Source organism: Propithecus coquereli, unplaced genomic scaffold (genome assembly GCF_000956105.1).
Source record: "Propithecus coquereli isolate 6110/MARCELLA unplaced genomic scaffold, Pcoq_1.0 Scaffold516, whole genome shotgun sequence".
Lineage (NCBI taxonomy): Eukaryota > Metazoa > Chordata > Mammalia > Primates > Indriidae > Propithecus > Propithecus coquereli.
In genome coordinates, this window is record NW_012151019.1 from 287,758 (window position 1) to 304,635 (window position 16,878).

The 16,878-nt window shown below is 35.9% G+C and overlaps 1 protein-coding gene across 1 annotated transcript in view; it reads right to left on the minus strand.

Annotated features, from left to right (window-relative positions):
• CATSPERB (catsper channel auxiliary subunit beta) overlaps window positions 1-16,878 on the minus strand; it is a 138,884-nt gene that overhangs the window by 105,628 nt on the left and 16,378 nt on the right. Inside the window, exons 3-10 of the mRNA XM_012656728.1 lie at window positions 16,057-16,117; window positions 13,096-13,191; window positions 7,072-7,221; window positions 3,749-3,844; window positions 3,484-3,602; window positions 2,219-2,251; window positions 485-551; window positions 104-150 (exon numbers count right to left, since the gene is read on the minus strand). Coding sequence (XP_012512182.1) covers window positions 104-150; window positions 485-551; window positions 2,219-2,251; window positions 3,484-3,602; window positions 3,749-3,844; window positions 7,072-7,221; window positions 13,096-13,191; window positions 16,057-16,117 — 669 coding nt within the window. The remainder of the gene's footprint in view (window positions 1-103; window positions 151-484; window positions 552-2,218; window positions 2,252-3,483; window positions 3,603-3,748; window positions 3,845-7,071; window positions 7,222-13,095; window positions 13,192-16,056; window positions 16,118-16,878) is intronic.

The following is a 16,878-nucleotide window of genomic DNA, read 5'->3' on the forward strand; positions in this document are numbered from 1 at the left end:
TAAGCCTTTCAATCTATAGAATTGTCATTTTTTTAGATTAATAACAATTCATGAAATCATGCACAACTAAATTTCTTGCCTTATAAAATATACAATATCATACCTCACTTAGGGTCCTGTTTCTCTCAAAAGTGATAGTAACATAATCAACTGAAAAATATAAAGGTACAGAAATTATGAGGAGCATCTATATTTGTAAAACAAGAAAGGTTAGTGTTAATAAAATAGCCTTCATAAAAAATAAGAGCAGTTATGTATCATCGATCAATGTATACTCAAATATAATTTTCTTATACTTATAGCAGGTGTGCCTATTGTCTCAGATTTAAATTTGATTTTTTTCTCAGTTTTAGGACATTAAATTATACAAAACAAATGCACCTTTACATTTTATTCTATTTTTATTTTATGTCATTTTATTAAATCTATATATGTTATCTACATAAAAGCCTTTTAATACAGTATACCTTTGACTAAAGTTTACCTTCAAAGTGTTCTCTGTTAGCAAAACATCTTTCATTATACCATAATTTTCCCTTGACATAGTCAACCTACATAAATAAACAAAAATATCATTTAGGCAATATGTAGACTTAAGATATAAAATAGAAAAAACTTACTAAAGTTTACCTTCAAAGTGTTCTCTGTTAGCAAAACATCTTTCATTATACCATAATTTTCCCTTGATATAGTCAACCTACATAAATAAATAAAAATATCATTTAGGCAATATGTAGACTTAAGATATAAAATAGAAAAAACTTACTAAAAAATTTCAAAGTTTGATAGGATGTGAGGCAAAGAGAGAAAAATTGTATGCAAATAAGATAAAAGGTTGTAGAATGAGGACTAAACATTTTGAACAATACATAAAAAAGGAATAAAAAGAACAGAAATTGCACAGGGATCAGCGTATGTTAGTGGAAGATGCTCTTGTCTATGAACTGTCTTTCTAAAGCTACCAGAAGCCATTAGCCTTTTGTCAGTTACAATGGGTCACATGTTTATCTTTTATTCTTCTTTAGCTGCAACTGGGTTTAAGGAGCCCTCACAGAAGCCAGACAGTTGCAAGAAGCAACAGGGAAAAGGTTTTGAAAATTGATTGTAAGAGACAAGCTTCAAAGAAAATGGGAGTGTATATGTAGGATATTAATTAAATGCAACAGCTTGAAATGGTTTTGTTATAGGAAGTTTCTGACTTTCAAATTATTGAGACATAAGGAAGACCTTTTCACATTTTTATAGAGCAGTAATAAAATTTGCATAATCTGTGCATAGAAGCCTTTTACATGTTCCAAAATTGTGATGGTTACACAACTCTGTGAATATACTAAAGGCCACTGAATGGTACATTTTAAATGGGTGAAGTTTATGCTGTGTGAATTATATCTTGATAAAACTTCTAAAGAAATAAAATTAAAAAGCATTTAAAAATGGAATGGACAACAACGCATTTGAATGGTGGTATCTTCAAGCTAAGATGTTGTATCAAACAAACATTTCAGTTCTCATATAGATGTTCAGATTTTCAGGATACTATAAATATCATTATAATATCTGGGCAATTAATATCTTTATTGGGCCCTGAACTATTCCTCTTCTTTCTCTTTCAATTCCTTCTTGTTTTGTCCTACTTGGAATTAAACTGGTAACAGATAACTGGTACATTATCCTGGGGAAAATGTAATTCAAATCAGGTTTACCTCATTCCAAGGGTAAGCTCAGGACCCAGGCCTGATTCACAGTCAAAATCTGACTTTGTAATGGAGAGGGGAGATAACTGATGGAACAAAATCCCCAAAAAGGCCATAAGCAGAGCTGTGGCTACATAATATGGCATTTTTGTGCAAATTAGAAAAAGCACTCCTTTTTCCAGGTACGCACAGACCTACAACAGGGTAGATGGATTGGAAGGTAAAGCATTAGCCAGATTCTAGCCTCTGCTCTCTTCAATCAAGTACCCTTGTGCAGAATAAGACCTGAACAACCATAGCAAGCCTGGACAGAGAATATGAGAAGGGGTATGGGGTAGCCTCTAAAACAAGGAGGAGCACTTCTTACTTTGAAACAGAAGAGGAGGTCATTGTTTAATGGTTGCTAGAAATAATTTTTTTGTTCAAACTGTAAAGAATATTATAGCAACAGGAATAATCTATTCTTAAGTCACCAAATAAACAAGTATCTTCTAACCAACTCTGGGAAATTTAAAGCTTCTTACCCTTTCAAAACCACAAAAGTCTGCCCTTGAAAACTAGAAGAAAAAAAGAAACTTTAATTTTTGCTTGCATATCAGAAGGCATAACAAAACATAGCAATTTCAGTTATACCAAATGAAATTATGCTTTTCTATCCCAGCAGTTAGCATGATCAAACACTAAAATACTCAACCTCTGACGTAGTTTACACACTATCTTGGAGATTCCCCCTTCAGTCTTTGCCTCATTTCACCATTTTGTTAATCTATTTATACCTTAGTGTAATTACAGAAAGGATTTGAGGTGAAAACCATACCTTTTAAAGATTTAAATGGAGGAGTTAAGAAATGTGCAGGAAGATACTAAGTCTGCCACCTACTTGGTTTAGGAAACCCTACTTGGGTTTAGGAAAACATGCCCTTAACCTATTATTTTCTCCTTTGCCACTCTGCTTCTTCTGCCCAGCCCACTGCACCCCAGAGATCAGCACTTCAGATGTATGGTCCATGTCTGCTTCTCTGCACTTTGAATTTAAGCCATTGAAGCCTTCCTGGCTTCTTCAACTCTCTGTTTTAGCAATTACATGATAAACATATAAAAGGCCAGATCTACTGGTTGTCTGAGCAACGCATGGCACTTTCTCAGAGATGGTGAGGAAGGAGGGGAAACTGTGAATATTCATATACCTGAAGAAAGATAATAATACCATGAATAAGAAATATACATGTTGTATTTCTTAACCAATACAAGTGTCTCTTCTTTACTTCCCCTTATCTTTTCTTCTACTGCTCCTAAGTCTTCATTACTGGTCTCATCTCTGTTGTGGTAATTTTTGAAAGATATTTACTAACATGTTTAAGAATTTCATGGTATGCATATTACATATCCTCACCTAGACATATATTTACATCTCTCAATCCTGATGCTCATGCTTAATTTATGTTACTTTGTAATACTATATTTAGCTTTACAAATTACCTTATTTTGGAATCACATATAGCTATAAACATATTGATCAATTGATCAATAGATAGATAAATCTTTTCTACATGTGTATTTAAAACTTACTATAAATTTATACAGCAATAAAACTAGCACCATTTCCAAATTATATATTCAATACTTTAAGGCAAAGGAATAATTTGCTGTATTATGCTTTTACATTTTTTAAAAGGAAGGAGTATTTCAATTCTAAGATATATTACACATAACTCAAATATCAAATATTTCTTTTTCTGTCATGGAAGATATTTAAGGTTAACTATTAGTTACAAAGCAATTTACATACCATTAAGAGTTGGCGTGATGGATAACGAAGATCTTCACTTACAAAAAGACCCAAAGTTGTGAGGATAACTAAAAAATGATTTGTTAAAACCATATCCACCACTGAAAGGTCTGCGTGTTCTAAAAGAAGAAATGATATCATTGGTTAAAAAGGAAGAAAAAAAGTGAGCTCCTTAGCAAAACAAAGACATTTTATAAATATCAATCAAGTGTTGATATTAATATAAGTGAAATGCTGAAGATGAAGGCACTGTTGGAGGAATTACCTTCTTGAAGGTGAGAATAGACAGTATCTGTCAAGTTATACCATGTAGTATCATGATAATTCCAAAATCCAGAAAAGGTTAGGCCTATGTAAACACCTACCATGAAAGAAAAGGAAAATTAAGGCTAGATAACTTTACAAAGCTAGTCACTCAATTCTGCAGTACCAGGCTTTCCCAGGCAAGAGCCTGAATCTGTTCTGTCTTCCAACCCATTCTCCTCTCCCACGTCAACCCTCCTCCCCTCTGTTTGATTCTCATTTCTCCAAGCATTGGAAAGATGAAGTAACTGCAGGTTACACCACAGAATTTTATCCAACCACCTGACTGATGCCTAGAATAATTACCTCTGGAAATAATATGCCCTTAAAATAAATCCTCCTAATGTATTGGTTTATCCTATTAAAATATTTTCCAAGCTGTACTGTATTTTGTTTCATATTGAAAGAAATAAGAATATGCCACCCCAAAATATGCCACTTTGGCTTAAGGATTATTTTGAGCTGAAGGCAATTGAGAATCAACAGATGCAGGCTCTGCCCTCCCTTTATCTGCCTAAAAGCAGGGCATAAATTTCCTCTTGTACCGGGAAAAGAAGAGCATTTTTATCACTGGAGACTGGGGAGTAGACAACAAGACAAGTTTCCATAAACACACCTTACTATAATAACCCTTTACCTTCCATTAGTTCCCTATATTTCCTAGTCGCAACTTCCTTACAACTTATTGCCCCTTGAAGTCCAAACCCCTTTCCTTTGTTAAAATGGTATGTGTTAATAAGTTCCTGAATTTAACCACCTGAGTTTCACTTCTTTTCTGTGAACTGTCGTGCATGTAAATATTAACAAAATTGTATGCCTTTTCTGAAGTTTTGCCAACAGGCATGACTACTGGGAGCGGGGGTGGGGGGGTGGCAGGGGCAGTATGGGGAGGCTAAAGACACTTAACAATCTAATGCATATACTTTGTTTCCAAAAGAAGAAAGTAGGGCAAATGGTCTTGTGAAGTGTGTGTTGCAACTTCCAGCTCTTTTCTGTGTAGGGAAAGATGTAGAAGGAAGTTTTATTATTGTCTACTTTTTCCAGGAAGAGAAAAACTAAAGATAACCTTGGCCTTCCTAAGCGTTAAGTCTAGTTTTATAGGTAACAGTGGGAAATTCTAAGTGGGAATGATTATAGGTGTCCAGCATGATATCACATGATCAGATTCCTGCAAAGTTTAGGGATATTTAATGGAGAAATAAGAAATAAAATAAACAAATAAACACTTTATACTGGTTAATATTTTTAGACTAAAATTAAGTTATAGGTCACTCTCTATGACAAACTGCCCACAATTGTAGGTTACAGAAGCTGATGTAGACCATTGTGAGGAGTTTGGCTTTTATTCTAATGGCAAAGGGAAGCCACTGGAGTGTTTGAAGCAGGGAAGTGATGGAATCTGGTTTACACCTGAGAAGATCACTCTGGTGGCTATATGGAGGATGGGTTGTATTGGGGCAAAAATAGAAACAGGGTCTAATAGAATTAGTCTAACAGAAAAACAATGTTGAATTGACATAAGACGTTAGCAGAGAAGAGAGGTGATCACATTGGGGATGGACCCTGGAGATAGCACCATTCTGGAATACTGTGAAAGTGAGAGTAGTCAAGAATGTGTCCTAGATTTCAGTTTTGACTAATTTAACACTAATTGGGATGAGAAATACTGGAAAGGAACGGATTTTGGAGGGAGATAAATCAAGAGTTCTGGATTAGACTTGTTATATTTGAGATGCTCATTATATATCAAGAGGAAATGCAAAACAGACAACTGAACATAGAAGTGGTTTGGTCTTAAAGGGATGGTCCTTTAAGTAACATAGATTTAGGAATCAACAGCCTGAAGGTAGCATTACTACCATCAGCCTGGATTAAATCTTCCAGAGAGAGAATGTGATTTCTTAAGGAAGGAGAGTCAAGAACAAAGCCCTAGGTTCATCAACATTTAGGGGTCACACCAAAAAGGAGCCCTCCTAGAAAACTAAGGATGAACTATGAAAATTAAGGTGAGAAAAGAGGAAAATAAGGATATTGGGTGAAAAAAGTGAAAGAAACAATATATCAAAGTCTCAATGATATCAAAGAAATGTTGGTGTGTGAGTACTAGAATAGACTGAAGGAATGGGGGCAGTGGACAGTGTGAGACGCTTGTGGTGAAGATTTTGGAGATGATGACATTATTAGAGATGACGAGGTCAAGAATACAACCATAGGAGTAAGATGGGGAAAAGGTCATGGGAGGAAGGGAGGTCTTGAAACTGGGTATTGCATGCGTCATCCATATGGATGGTGAAGTCACCAAAAATAGGGACAAAAATCAGGGTGGAGAGGAAGGCAGGGACTCAGAGGCTAAACTCATCAATGAGTGAGTGACAAGGAGGTTACTATATGCTGGCAACCAAGTTGACTTAGAGGGAGGCAAAGTCTGAGTTCAAAAGAGCTGAAAGTTTCAAATGAGAAAGATAGGAGTAATTATTCAGTAATAGCCCTAAGGACCAATCTCCCCCATGGGCTTTGAGATATATGACATGTGAGAGGACTAAGGGGAAAGAATGTTGTCTGGGGATGACTAGGCTACTCTTTATGGCAAGAAAGTTAAGGGACCATTTAGAGAAAAAAATATTGGTATGGGAGAGTTTGTTGATGACAGACCACAACCTGGGACTTGTGACTGGCACCTGAACTGGGGGATGGTCTTGTGAGACTGAGTCTTTAATTTGTGTGTGAGTGTGTGGGAGGGCTGTGGTAACTCCAGGTAGCTAGTGCCACAGTGGAATTAAATCATAGGACACCACTTGGTGTCCACAGAGAACTAGAGAATTACTTGGTGTGGAATCCATACATTTGGTGTCAGAAGTGTTGTGAATGAGAATATAGAGAAAAACAGATGCTATTAGATATTACAGGAGTAAAGGAAAATGCATACATAATAAATAAAATAATATGATACCTTGGGAAAACAATATCCATGGCAGGAATAGTAGATGGATTAGAAACAATGAATAATCTCTGGGAGGAGTAACATTAATGGAGGGCAGAGGATAAATGAAATTAGGAGAGACACCAAAGTCACCATTAACATGGCAAAAGTCACAGCAAAAAATATACTTAGGATATCACACTTGCAAGTAGACAAGGTGGAGTGATGAAGAGTAAATAATTAAGTGATTTTAAGAAGCATTTTTACTCCACTATGTCTATGCATTTAGTTTGTGCTACCAGTTAAACATCATTATTATAAAATTCAAAAGCCACTTCCAACATTTAATAAAGCTATAAACTTACCATCAAGTGTGGTATTCAAAATGAAGCCTAGTAGTGCTACATCGTTGGCACAGGGGCATTTTGTCACTTTGAGATCTATCACATGTGGATATAATTTGCTGACCTCACTTTTTGGAATCATAATCCCAAGAGTCCACTGAAGAATAGGTTCTGTGGAAATCAAATTTAGGCGTTCAAGTTGTGGCAGCACTCTTGAAAATGGAATGTTGCTACCTTCCTTTAAAGGTTTTTAAAGAACTATGTAAGGAAACTATTCTATAGTTCAAGAAAGGGTATATTACTTCACTGTTCATTGGTTAAAAATAGGTCGATTCTTATTTTCCAGAGTAGAAGGAATAAAGCCTAATTCCTCTTGATAGCGGCCACAAGGTCACACTGTAGAAGAGCATATGGGATGGGAGATATTGCTTTGGCCGTATTTGGAAAATACCATTTGCCACAGGATCTATCCCTAGAAATGGAATTTCTGGATCACAGAATGTGCACATTTACAGTTTAGAGAACAACTTCTGCACAAGAGCCCACATATTTACTTTTTGTTCTCTTCCCCAATGCCATCAAAACAGCAGTAGATATATTAATATAAAAATGAGAATAAATCCAGGGTAGCAGTGGAGAACAGGGAAAGTTATCATTAGTGGCTATGAGACTTAAAGGGATTTCTGGAAGACAGAAAGAAGTTGGGAGTGGGATTAACAGGAGAAACCAATCAGAGGTGAGGCACCTCCAGCCCAGCACAGGCAGAAGAGCAGCACAAGTGACAAAAAAGGTCCTTCACATGGTGAAACAGGCTTTCCAGGATTTGATGTCCTTTGGATGCCTCAGCTTTAATTCTTGCCAGAACTGCCCTCCCATTCTAGGACCTAGCTCATGGGACTTTGAGTATCTGGTTTTCTCCCAGCCATTTTTTCAGGCCTCTATTTTGATGTCACCCTCTCTGGGAAGCTTCTGTGAAGCCCTAGAATGAGTGAGGCTCTCCTCCCAGGTGCTCCAATACTCTGCACTTCACTGTAACTAGAAGACTAAAATTAACTCTTCCTCATGAGACTGGGGTAGATAACAGTCCTTGTGAAAGAATTTAATCAGACAAGGGTTCATAAATTTTAAAACATAAAATACCATTAGTGGATATGCAAAGGATTAGAACTAGATAAAGTCGAATTTTCATGCATAAAAAATGGGAGGATTTTTTTCCCCTGAAAAAAAGTGAGAAAAGAGAGCACAGAAAGTAAGCCAGGGCAATTTGAAAGAATACTACTGTCTGAATTTTAAAAATAGTCAAAGGACTTTTAAGAACAGAGATAGTTAATAATCAGTTCTTTAGCTATTTACACTCTACCATGTAAATCTCCTCTGTCTCTCCAAACTTTCAATAAAATCTGCTACAAACCCAAAGACCTTCTGTCATTTTTTTTTTTCACTTTGTGCAAAGCAAGAAAAGGAGTTAAGTTTACCTCTGGGTTGACATAGTGTAGGGCAGAGATACCCAAAAAGGGAAAGAGACGTGATTTATAACTAATTCAGTCACTCAGGAATGCAAAAAAATTTAGGAAAAAGCAGCTGACTTTTTAGGGTGTAGTACATGTCTGCAGGCCATTCACACCCAGATCTTAAAGAATAGGGAGATCTGAGCTTACCTCTGGGACACGACTGCACTGAATTGACAATGCCCCTTTATTTCTGTAGGAGAGCCTTGAAGTCAGAGACTGTAGTAAGCGTTTTAATAACAAGGGAGTGATTAAAAGTTTTGACTGCTACTGAAGCCAAAAAGGAGACAGAAGTGATCAATAAGAAGGTCACTGGTGTCTGTGATGAAGGGCAGTTTGAGTGGAGCGGAGGAGACAGAAACTGATGAGTGGTTTGGGGTGAGGATTGGGGCAAGATAAAGAAGTAGGGACAAGATTTTCAAACATCTCTTTTGAGTCTAGTAGTGAATAAAAATTTCTTCTAGCCTTAACCCTTGATTCCCATGTCCCAGTGCTTGTTCCTCATGTCTGCAGCATTTCAGTGAACGATATCATCCTCAACTTGACTTGCTACTGCTGTTTTCTTCCCCCTCCCCCCCGGTCCACCAGGAAGCCATAGCAGCTCTATTTCCAAAATGTACTCTGAAGGCTCTACTTCTCACCGTCTCATGCTAACACCACAGTCCTAGTACTCCAGGCCATCTCCTGAGTGGACATTGCAGCAGCTGCTACCAATTTCATTCATGCTATCCCTCCTCAGGAGTCAGTTCTCTAAACAGCAGCCAAAGCGATCTTTTTATAGAGGATAAATCATAACTTATCAGTCTTCTGCTTAAAACACCCTAATGGCTTTAAATTGTAATTACAATCAAGTCCACACTTTTTACCACAATCCCTGCCAGCCTCTCCTAACTCATTACGCATCATTCTGTCTGTCACTGACTATGCTTCAGCAACACTGATCTCCTTTCAGTTTCTCAAACAGATCAATCTCATTTCTGCATCTGGGTCTTTCAAGGATTTGTGAAGCTCTTTGCTGCCATTATACCTCTGTATATTCTACATAAATATAATTTAATATTTTAGTGCAGTTCTCAATATGTAAATGATTCAGATTTCACATTTTTTTAAAAAAAATTGAAGTAACAATTTTATATTGTTATTTTAGTACTTAAAAATAGCATAGGATGTCAAAATACCAGAGAGTCCCAAAGCCAGGATTGCAATTATTATTGCATAATTGACTCACTTTTAAAAATTTTTTGAAACTATGAAAAAAATCTACAAGGACATTTTGTTATGTTTGTTATATTTTAATTTTGGTTAAAGAAATAAGACAATATAGATACAATTGAAGACTCCTCTGCTCCCCTCCCTAGTCCCATCCCAAGTTCTCCACAGATGCATAAAATTGCTGTGTATATTTCTAGTCTATGTTTTTATATTTTTCTGCAATATGTATGTATGCATGAAGACTATATAGCATTGTTTTTTGTATTTTCTGAATTTTAGATAAATACTCTCTTACTCTATTCTGCAACTTGATTTTTCTTTTCTTTTTTTTTCTGTCTCAGTTGCTTGAATCAGAATGAAATTTGGCTTTTCACTCTGTGTTCTTGATGATATATATATGGTTCTATTCCCTTAATTTAATAGAATATATGAGTTTTCAAGATGGCTGGCTAAAGGCAGCTAGTGTTCATCTCTTCTTCAGAGAGCAACCAGGATATTCATCAAATACCCATATTTCAAATAGATCATCAGAGAAAAAATGCTTGAAGATAACAGAGAGGTGACAGGGAGACCCTGAGGGTGAAGGTAGAAGCTGGACTTCTAGCACAGGGCCACTGAGAGCCTTCAGTGGCCCCTGGACCTGGATCCAGGGAAGGGGGCTTGGCTGACTCTTACTTGCAAGTGCCACCTACTGACCTGGGTGTTAAACTGGATGTGCCAATGTAATTCATACTGTTAGAAGTACACAGAGCTGTGAAAAGAGAGATTTCAGAGACCTCCATCTCCCCTTCTTGGTACGAGGCCAGGAATCTACCCACACACATACTATACAACTGCTACAGCCTACAAATACTAGCAAGTGAGAAAAAATGAGAAAAAACCACGCTAAGGCTCTCTATAACCAAAGTACTCATTCAGAACCTAGCCCCCTCAAAAGTACCCATAAGCAAAGCCAAAGGACCATATCCAATATATGCTACAGTCACACCCTTAAGCAGGAAGGGAAAAAAGTTCTATCTAAACAAAAGAAAATTCAAAAACAAGAAATGACAGCCTCTCCAGATGAGAAGGAATCAGCGCAAGAACTCTGGAAGTGATAAAACAGAGTGTAATGACCCCCCAAAAGGATCACATCGGCTTTCTAGCAAACAATGGATCCAAACCAAAATGAAAATACTGAAATGACAGATAAAGAATTCAAAATATGGATTGTAAGGAAGCTCAATAAGATCCAAGAGAAAATCAACTAAAAAAACCCAGAAAAATAATTCAGGAAATGAGTGAAAAATGTCTTAAATAGATAGATAGATTTTTACAAAACCAAATAGAACTTCTGGAAATGAAAAATTCATTTAGGGAAATAAAAATAAAGTGGAAAGTTTTAAGAATAGACTAGACCCAGCAGAAGTAAGAATTTCAGAGCTTGCAGACAAGTCTTTCGAATTAGTCCAGCCAGTCAAATATAAAGAAAAAAAGAATCAAATGAACAAAGGCTCTAAGAAGATACTCAGAAGTGGGGGCAGGGTGGGAGGGTGGTGAGGGATGAAAAATTATCCATTGGGTATAATGTACACTATTTGGGTGCCTGGTACACTAAAAGCCCTGACTTCACCACTACACAATTCATCCATGTAACAGAAAAAAAAAATTTATAACCCTTAAATCTACTGAAATAATAAAGAAATAATAGATTGAAACAGCTAAAATAAACCCAAATGATAGAAATTCTATATCATAAATGGTCTATGTTGTTCAAAAATTTCACTATCAAAAAAGCAAAAGAAAGGCTGAAGAGCTTTTGAAGACTTAAGTCTAAAGAGACATGAAAATTAAATGCATTTTGATTCTGGATTGGATTCTGGACAAGAAAATTATGGCTATAGAAGTCATTGTTGGGACTATTGTCTAACTTTAAATATGAACTGTATGTTAGGTTATAGTATTATTTCAGTGCTAAATGCCTTGATCTTGGTTAGAATACTATAGTTATACAATAAAATATCTTTTTTCTCAGGGAAAAAACCCAGAATATACCAACATGTATTTTCCTGTTCCCCTATTTATAGACATTTAAGTTGTTTTCAGTTCTTTTTTATTACAAACAATGCTGCATTAAAGAGGTTTCTACATGTCTGTTAGGCACATATACAATCATATTCCTTTAAGGCAGTTCTCAATCCTCACTGTATATCAGAATCACCTGAAAAGATTTTCTAAAACTACAGATGCCTGGTCCTACTAATAGAGGTCAGATTTTAATTGGTGTATAATAGAGTTGAGACATTCTTACATTTTTTAGAGCTCTCCAGGTGATTCTTTCCATAAAATGTAATATTTATTTATTTTTACTCTGCATTTTATATAGTATCATATCCAAGTGGGACTAGAACAATAAAAGCAAAAAGGAAGGTGAGGATAGTGAGAATAAATACAAGACCCAGAACTGAGGATTAAAAAAAATTTATAGGCCGGGCGCGGTGGCTCACGTCTGTAATCCTAGCACTCTGGGAGGCCGAGGCGGGCGGATTGTTTGAGCTCAGGAGTTCGAAACCAGCCTGAGCAAAAGCGAGACCCCGTCTCTACTAAAAATAGAAAGAAATCAATTGGACAACTAAAAATATATAGAAAAAATTAGCCAGGCATGGTGGCACATGCCTGTAGTCCCAGCTACTCGGGAGGCTGAGACAGAAGGATTGCTTGAGCCCAGGAGTTTGAGGTCGCTGTGAGCTAGGATGCCACGGCACTCTAGCCCGGGCAAAAAAGAGTGAGACTCTGTCTCAAAAAAAAAAAAAAAAAAAATTTATACTACAGTTCTATAGGTGATTAAAAATTGGGCTATACATTTCCTATCAGACAACTGAAAAAGAGAAGCCTATTAGTTATATTACTCTGTGTATATAAACTTAAAACAACTAATTTTTAATATTAAGAAAAACCCAAGTGTTATTACTAAGACTAGGCAAGAATTTTTACTGGTAGTCCTCATAAAGAAGACTGTGGTGCAATGAACAATATTTAACTAAGATGCATCTAAGATACAAAAACTAACTTTATAAAGCCATTGTTAAACTAACTTTATAAAGACCCCCAATGTGGTCAGAGTAAAAGAGATACTACCATATTTCTATAGCACTCTTTACAGACCTGTATTAACAATTACCTACATGTATTTAATTCTTTTTCTGCCCCATCAAGGGTCAGGATTATCTCTTATTTATTTATTTTTTATCTCTAGGACTTAGTACAGAGTCTGGCGTATAGTAAATGTCAAAGGTTTTTGAAAGAATATATGAATTTCATTTTACTTTTGTCTGCTGGCATTTACCTCGAATACTATCCAATAGGGTTCCTTCAGTAGCATAAATATTTAATCCATGATGTAAAGTGATCCTTACTAGCCATTCTTCTACAGCTGCAATATCTGTTTGAAAACAAAAGACAAATAATCAACTATTTTTTCATATGTCATGTTGGTGAAATTTAAGGATATATGAACATTACCAACAATGATAATCTTTTCTTTTCCAACCATCTTGACTGTCTTTGTATGTCATGTTTCCTGTGTTATCCCTATAAACATTTTGCTGATAAAATAATGAAAAAGGAATTATGAAGTGATCTCACCATTATAGCAATGAATACTAATATTTTAGATCATAATTTTTCTCCTAGAACTGTTGTGGCATGATAAAAAGCAAATTCTGACACTTCTTGGGAAGTGGGATAATATTATTGAAAAGTAGACAATGATTAATTAAAATATATAGTGTAAACCCTACGGTGAACACTAAAAAAATGTTTAAGGTATAAATAATAAGCCAATAGTGGAGACAAAATGGAATCATAAAATAATTAGTATGAATGAAGACAACAAAGAGAAAAAAAGTAAAACAGAAGAGATGGAACAAATAGAAAACCACCTGTAAGGGGGTATATTTCATTACAACCATCCATATGAACAATTACATTAAATGGAAATGGTCTGAAAATATCAACTAAAAAGACAGATATCTAGATTAGATGTAAAAATCAAGACTGAACTATATGCTATTTTTAAGAAACCCACTTTAAAATGTAAGAACGTAGATGGGTTAAAAGGAAAAGAATGGGTGGGGCCTGGGGAAGTCATCAGCAGCACAGCAGCAGCTTTAGCCTGGGAACTGCTGAAGTGGCTGCACCTACAGGCCGAAGCTGAGGCTGAAACTGAAACTGGAGTGTGCTCATGAAGAACACGGTTTGACTGCACAGGTCCTCATGTCCACTCAGGCAGGCAGGCGGATCTGTGCACTGTCCTGGTGAGGCTATGGCTATACCGGTGGCTAGTGAAGCAGCTGGTACCCAAGTAGACCAGGTGCTATTTGTGCCTCTTGTTGTCACTGCTCTCCATCAAGCAGTTCCTAGAATTTGGGAGAGAGATGGCGTGAGAGAACATCATATATGATTCTACAAAAGGAGATTTCTGTGCTACTGGCTAACACAGTGAGGGAAGTCAGTTTTCTGACGGATAATTTGCTTAACTGGCCTTCAGTGGGACTGGCTCAAAGTTGGTATATTCAGAACTTTCTTGAACTTTTAGAATAAGAAAATAAGAGCCCTGAGGATCCACAGATCTTAGATAACTTTCCGTAAGTCCTGTTTTAAGCCAGAAATAAAAGCAATGATGTGGTTCCCATAGTGGTACATGGAATGATTAAATATAAGGAAAAGTATCGCTCCTTTCAGCAGCGATAACATCCAATATTTTCTGGATTTGTTTTATACCAGCTGCATTTCTTCCCATGTACCTATTAATCAGCACACACTTTTGTTTGGTAGTGACGCTATCCTTGCTCATCCTAAATGCACAGGAAGCATTGATCTCACGTGTAACATGGCTGACGTCATGAAAGATGTATATGAAACAGCCAAAAGGCTGTGTGAACAGTATTTAACTGGTAGCTCCAGAGCTGGAAACTGAAGAGTTCAACGCCAAAGCTTCAGACAAACTTACTCAGGTAGTTTATGTGCCTAGATATCTGTTTCACATACTAATTAAGAATTCAGTGAGAACAACCGTAGCGCTACATGGAGACAGATAGGAGAGATATTTGGCTGTTAAAATCCTTGTTACTTTGAGTAAAAAACATTTTTCCACTAAGATAAGTAACCAAGATGATGGTGTCTCACATTGAAAAGGTATCTTTTTAAAATCACACGTATTTGCTTCCTCATAGACATAGCCTTGAGCCTAAAAGATCTGCCCCATAGCTGGATTTGGTTAAAATTTGCCATTTTTCATCTGTATGCTAGATATTTTCAAGGAGATCTGAAACTATTTGATAGAATGAATGGGTACTGATGCTATCATTTATTTAAAGGCACTTTTAAGTGAATCATTTGAGAGACTTCCAGTGTTTTTAATTTTTTTTTTTTTTTTACTTTTTAGATCTTTGCGGTGACTTGGAAGAAAGACTTGGAGTTTTTAATAAGTCTGTTTGGCACCATTACAAAACCACATCCAAAGCTGGCGAGATGATTGGTGCAATCCTAGCAATAAACCCGGAGATGCTTCAAAATACAAGACTAAGCAGGAAAAGATAAAGACTAATAGAAATTTCTAATACTCTCTATGAAGAAAGTTTGTCTTTTACAAGTCAATCAGAGAAAACTCCTTTCCTGTGCCAACTCTTGAGCAAGGCACCATAGTGATCCCAGTGCTTGAATGTTTATTTTCTTCATGTCAGCTGGATATGTCCATGGATCCCTTCCTATAGCCTCCCATTAAAGTAGTTACTTGAGTAATTTTTCATCATACCTTGTTTCAGTGTTGTTAGTGAAACAGATGAGCAGCTCTTGGAATTTGATTTTTCTCCCCTTTCCATTTGTATATATACAGTAGCATATAATGCTACACTGCCACATAACACTTAATAGTAGACTCCATAAGAAAATAATGTTATATATACAGCCTTAAGATGAATGATTCTTTTTCAGTAAAATTAATTAGTGCCCAAACTTCTCAATACTACAATTTCCAAGTTCTAGAAAACGAGTTTACTTTAAATAAAGGTTAATATTAATGTTATGTATGTCAGAACAATCTATAATAGGATTGTCAAATAAATTACAAGAAGCTCAATTAAATTTGAATTTGAATTACAAATAAATTTTAATAAGCATGTCACCAATATTACATGGAACATTTACATAGGATAACAAATAATTTTTAATACAATAAATGTTTTTTATTTGCTAAATTTATTAATTCAGACCTATGAGTAAAAGCATTGATTCAGATCACTCTTACCTGTGTTTTGTGTGATGTTTTCTCTAGGAATATCAATCAACCAGAAAACCCGGTCGCTAAACTTGAATAAAGAAGACATCAGAAAACAATGTTTCACAATGTTAATAGCAACACTGATATTGTCATATTCTACCCTATCTTTTAAAAAAATTAAACAAAAAGCATATACCCTTTACCTACCAACTTCACTGCTAGGAATTTTTCCTGCAGTATACTCACATATGTATGAAATAAAATGTATTCATGGATATTTTTGCATCATTGTTTGTAATAGCAGAAGATTGGAAATAATGAAAACGTTCATGAGTTATCTATAATAATATAGCCACATAATGAAATACCGTACAACCAAGGTCAGGTAGCACAAAGTTGAAGTATGACTGGTCTAATGTGTCAGAGACAGAGCTTGGGGTTGGCAGAGGATTTGGCAAGTTAAGAGGAAAATCCCAGGAGTAAGGAAACTGCAAGAATGATGAGTTCTAAGATTCAAATATAAACTCTGCCCAAATACTTGGGCAATACAGATGCAGAGGACATCCCTAGAAGACCAGTTTTTAAAAATCAGCAGTAGAAACTAAAAGAACAGAAATAGCAGCTGCCAAAATCACAAGTGAGACAGTTTGCAGTTTTCGCCAAGTAAAGTTATCTGCCCTTTAGAATAACAGTAAGAATAGCAATTTCTCAGAAGGACATAACAGAACATAGAGTTGCTACAGCTTATTATCTTCAATGTCAGTTTTCAACCAAAAACAAGACATGAAAAGAAACAGGAAAGTATAACAGAACTGAGAACCCACATATAAAACCGTCCTCATATAGCCA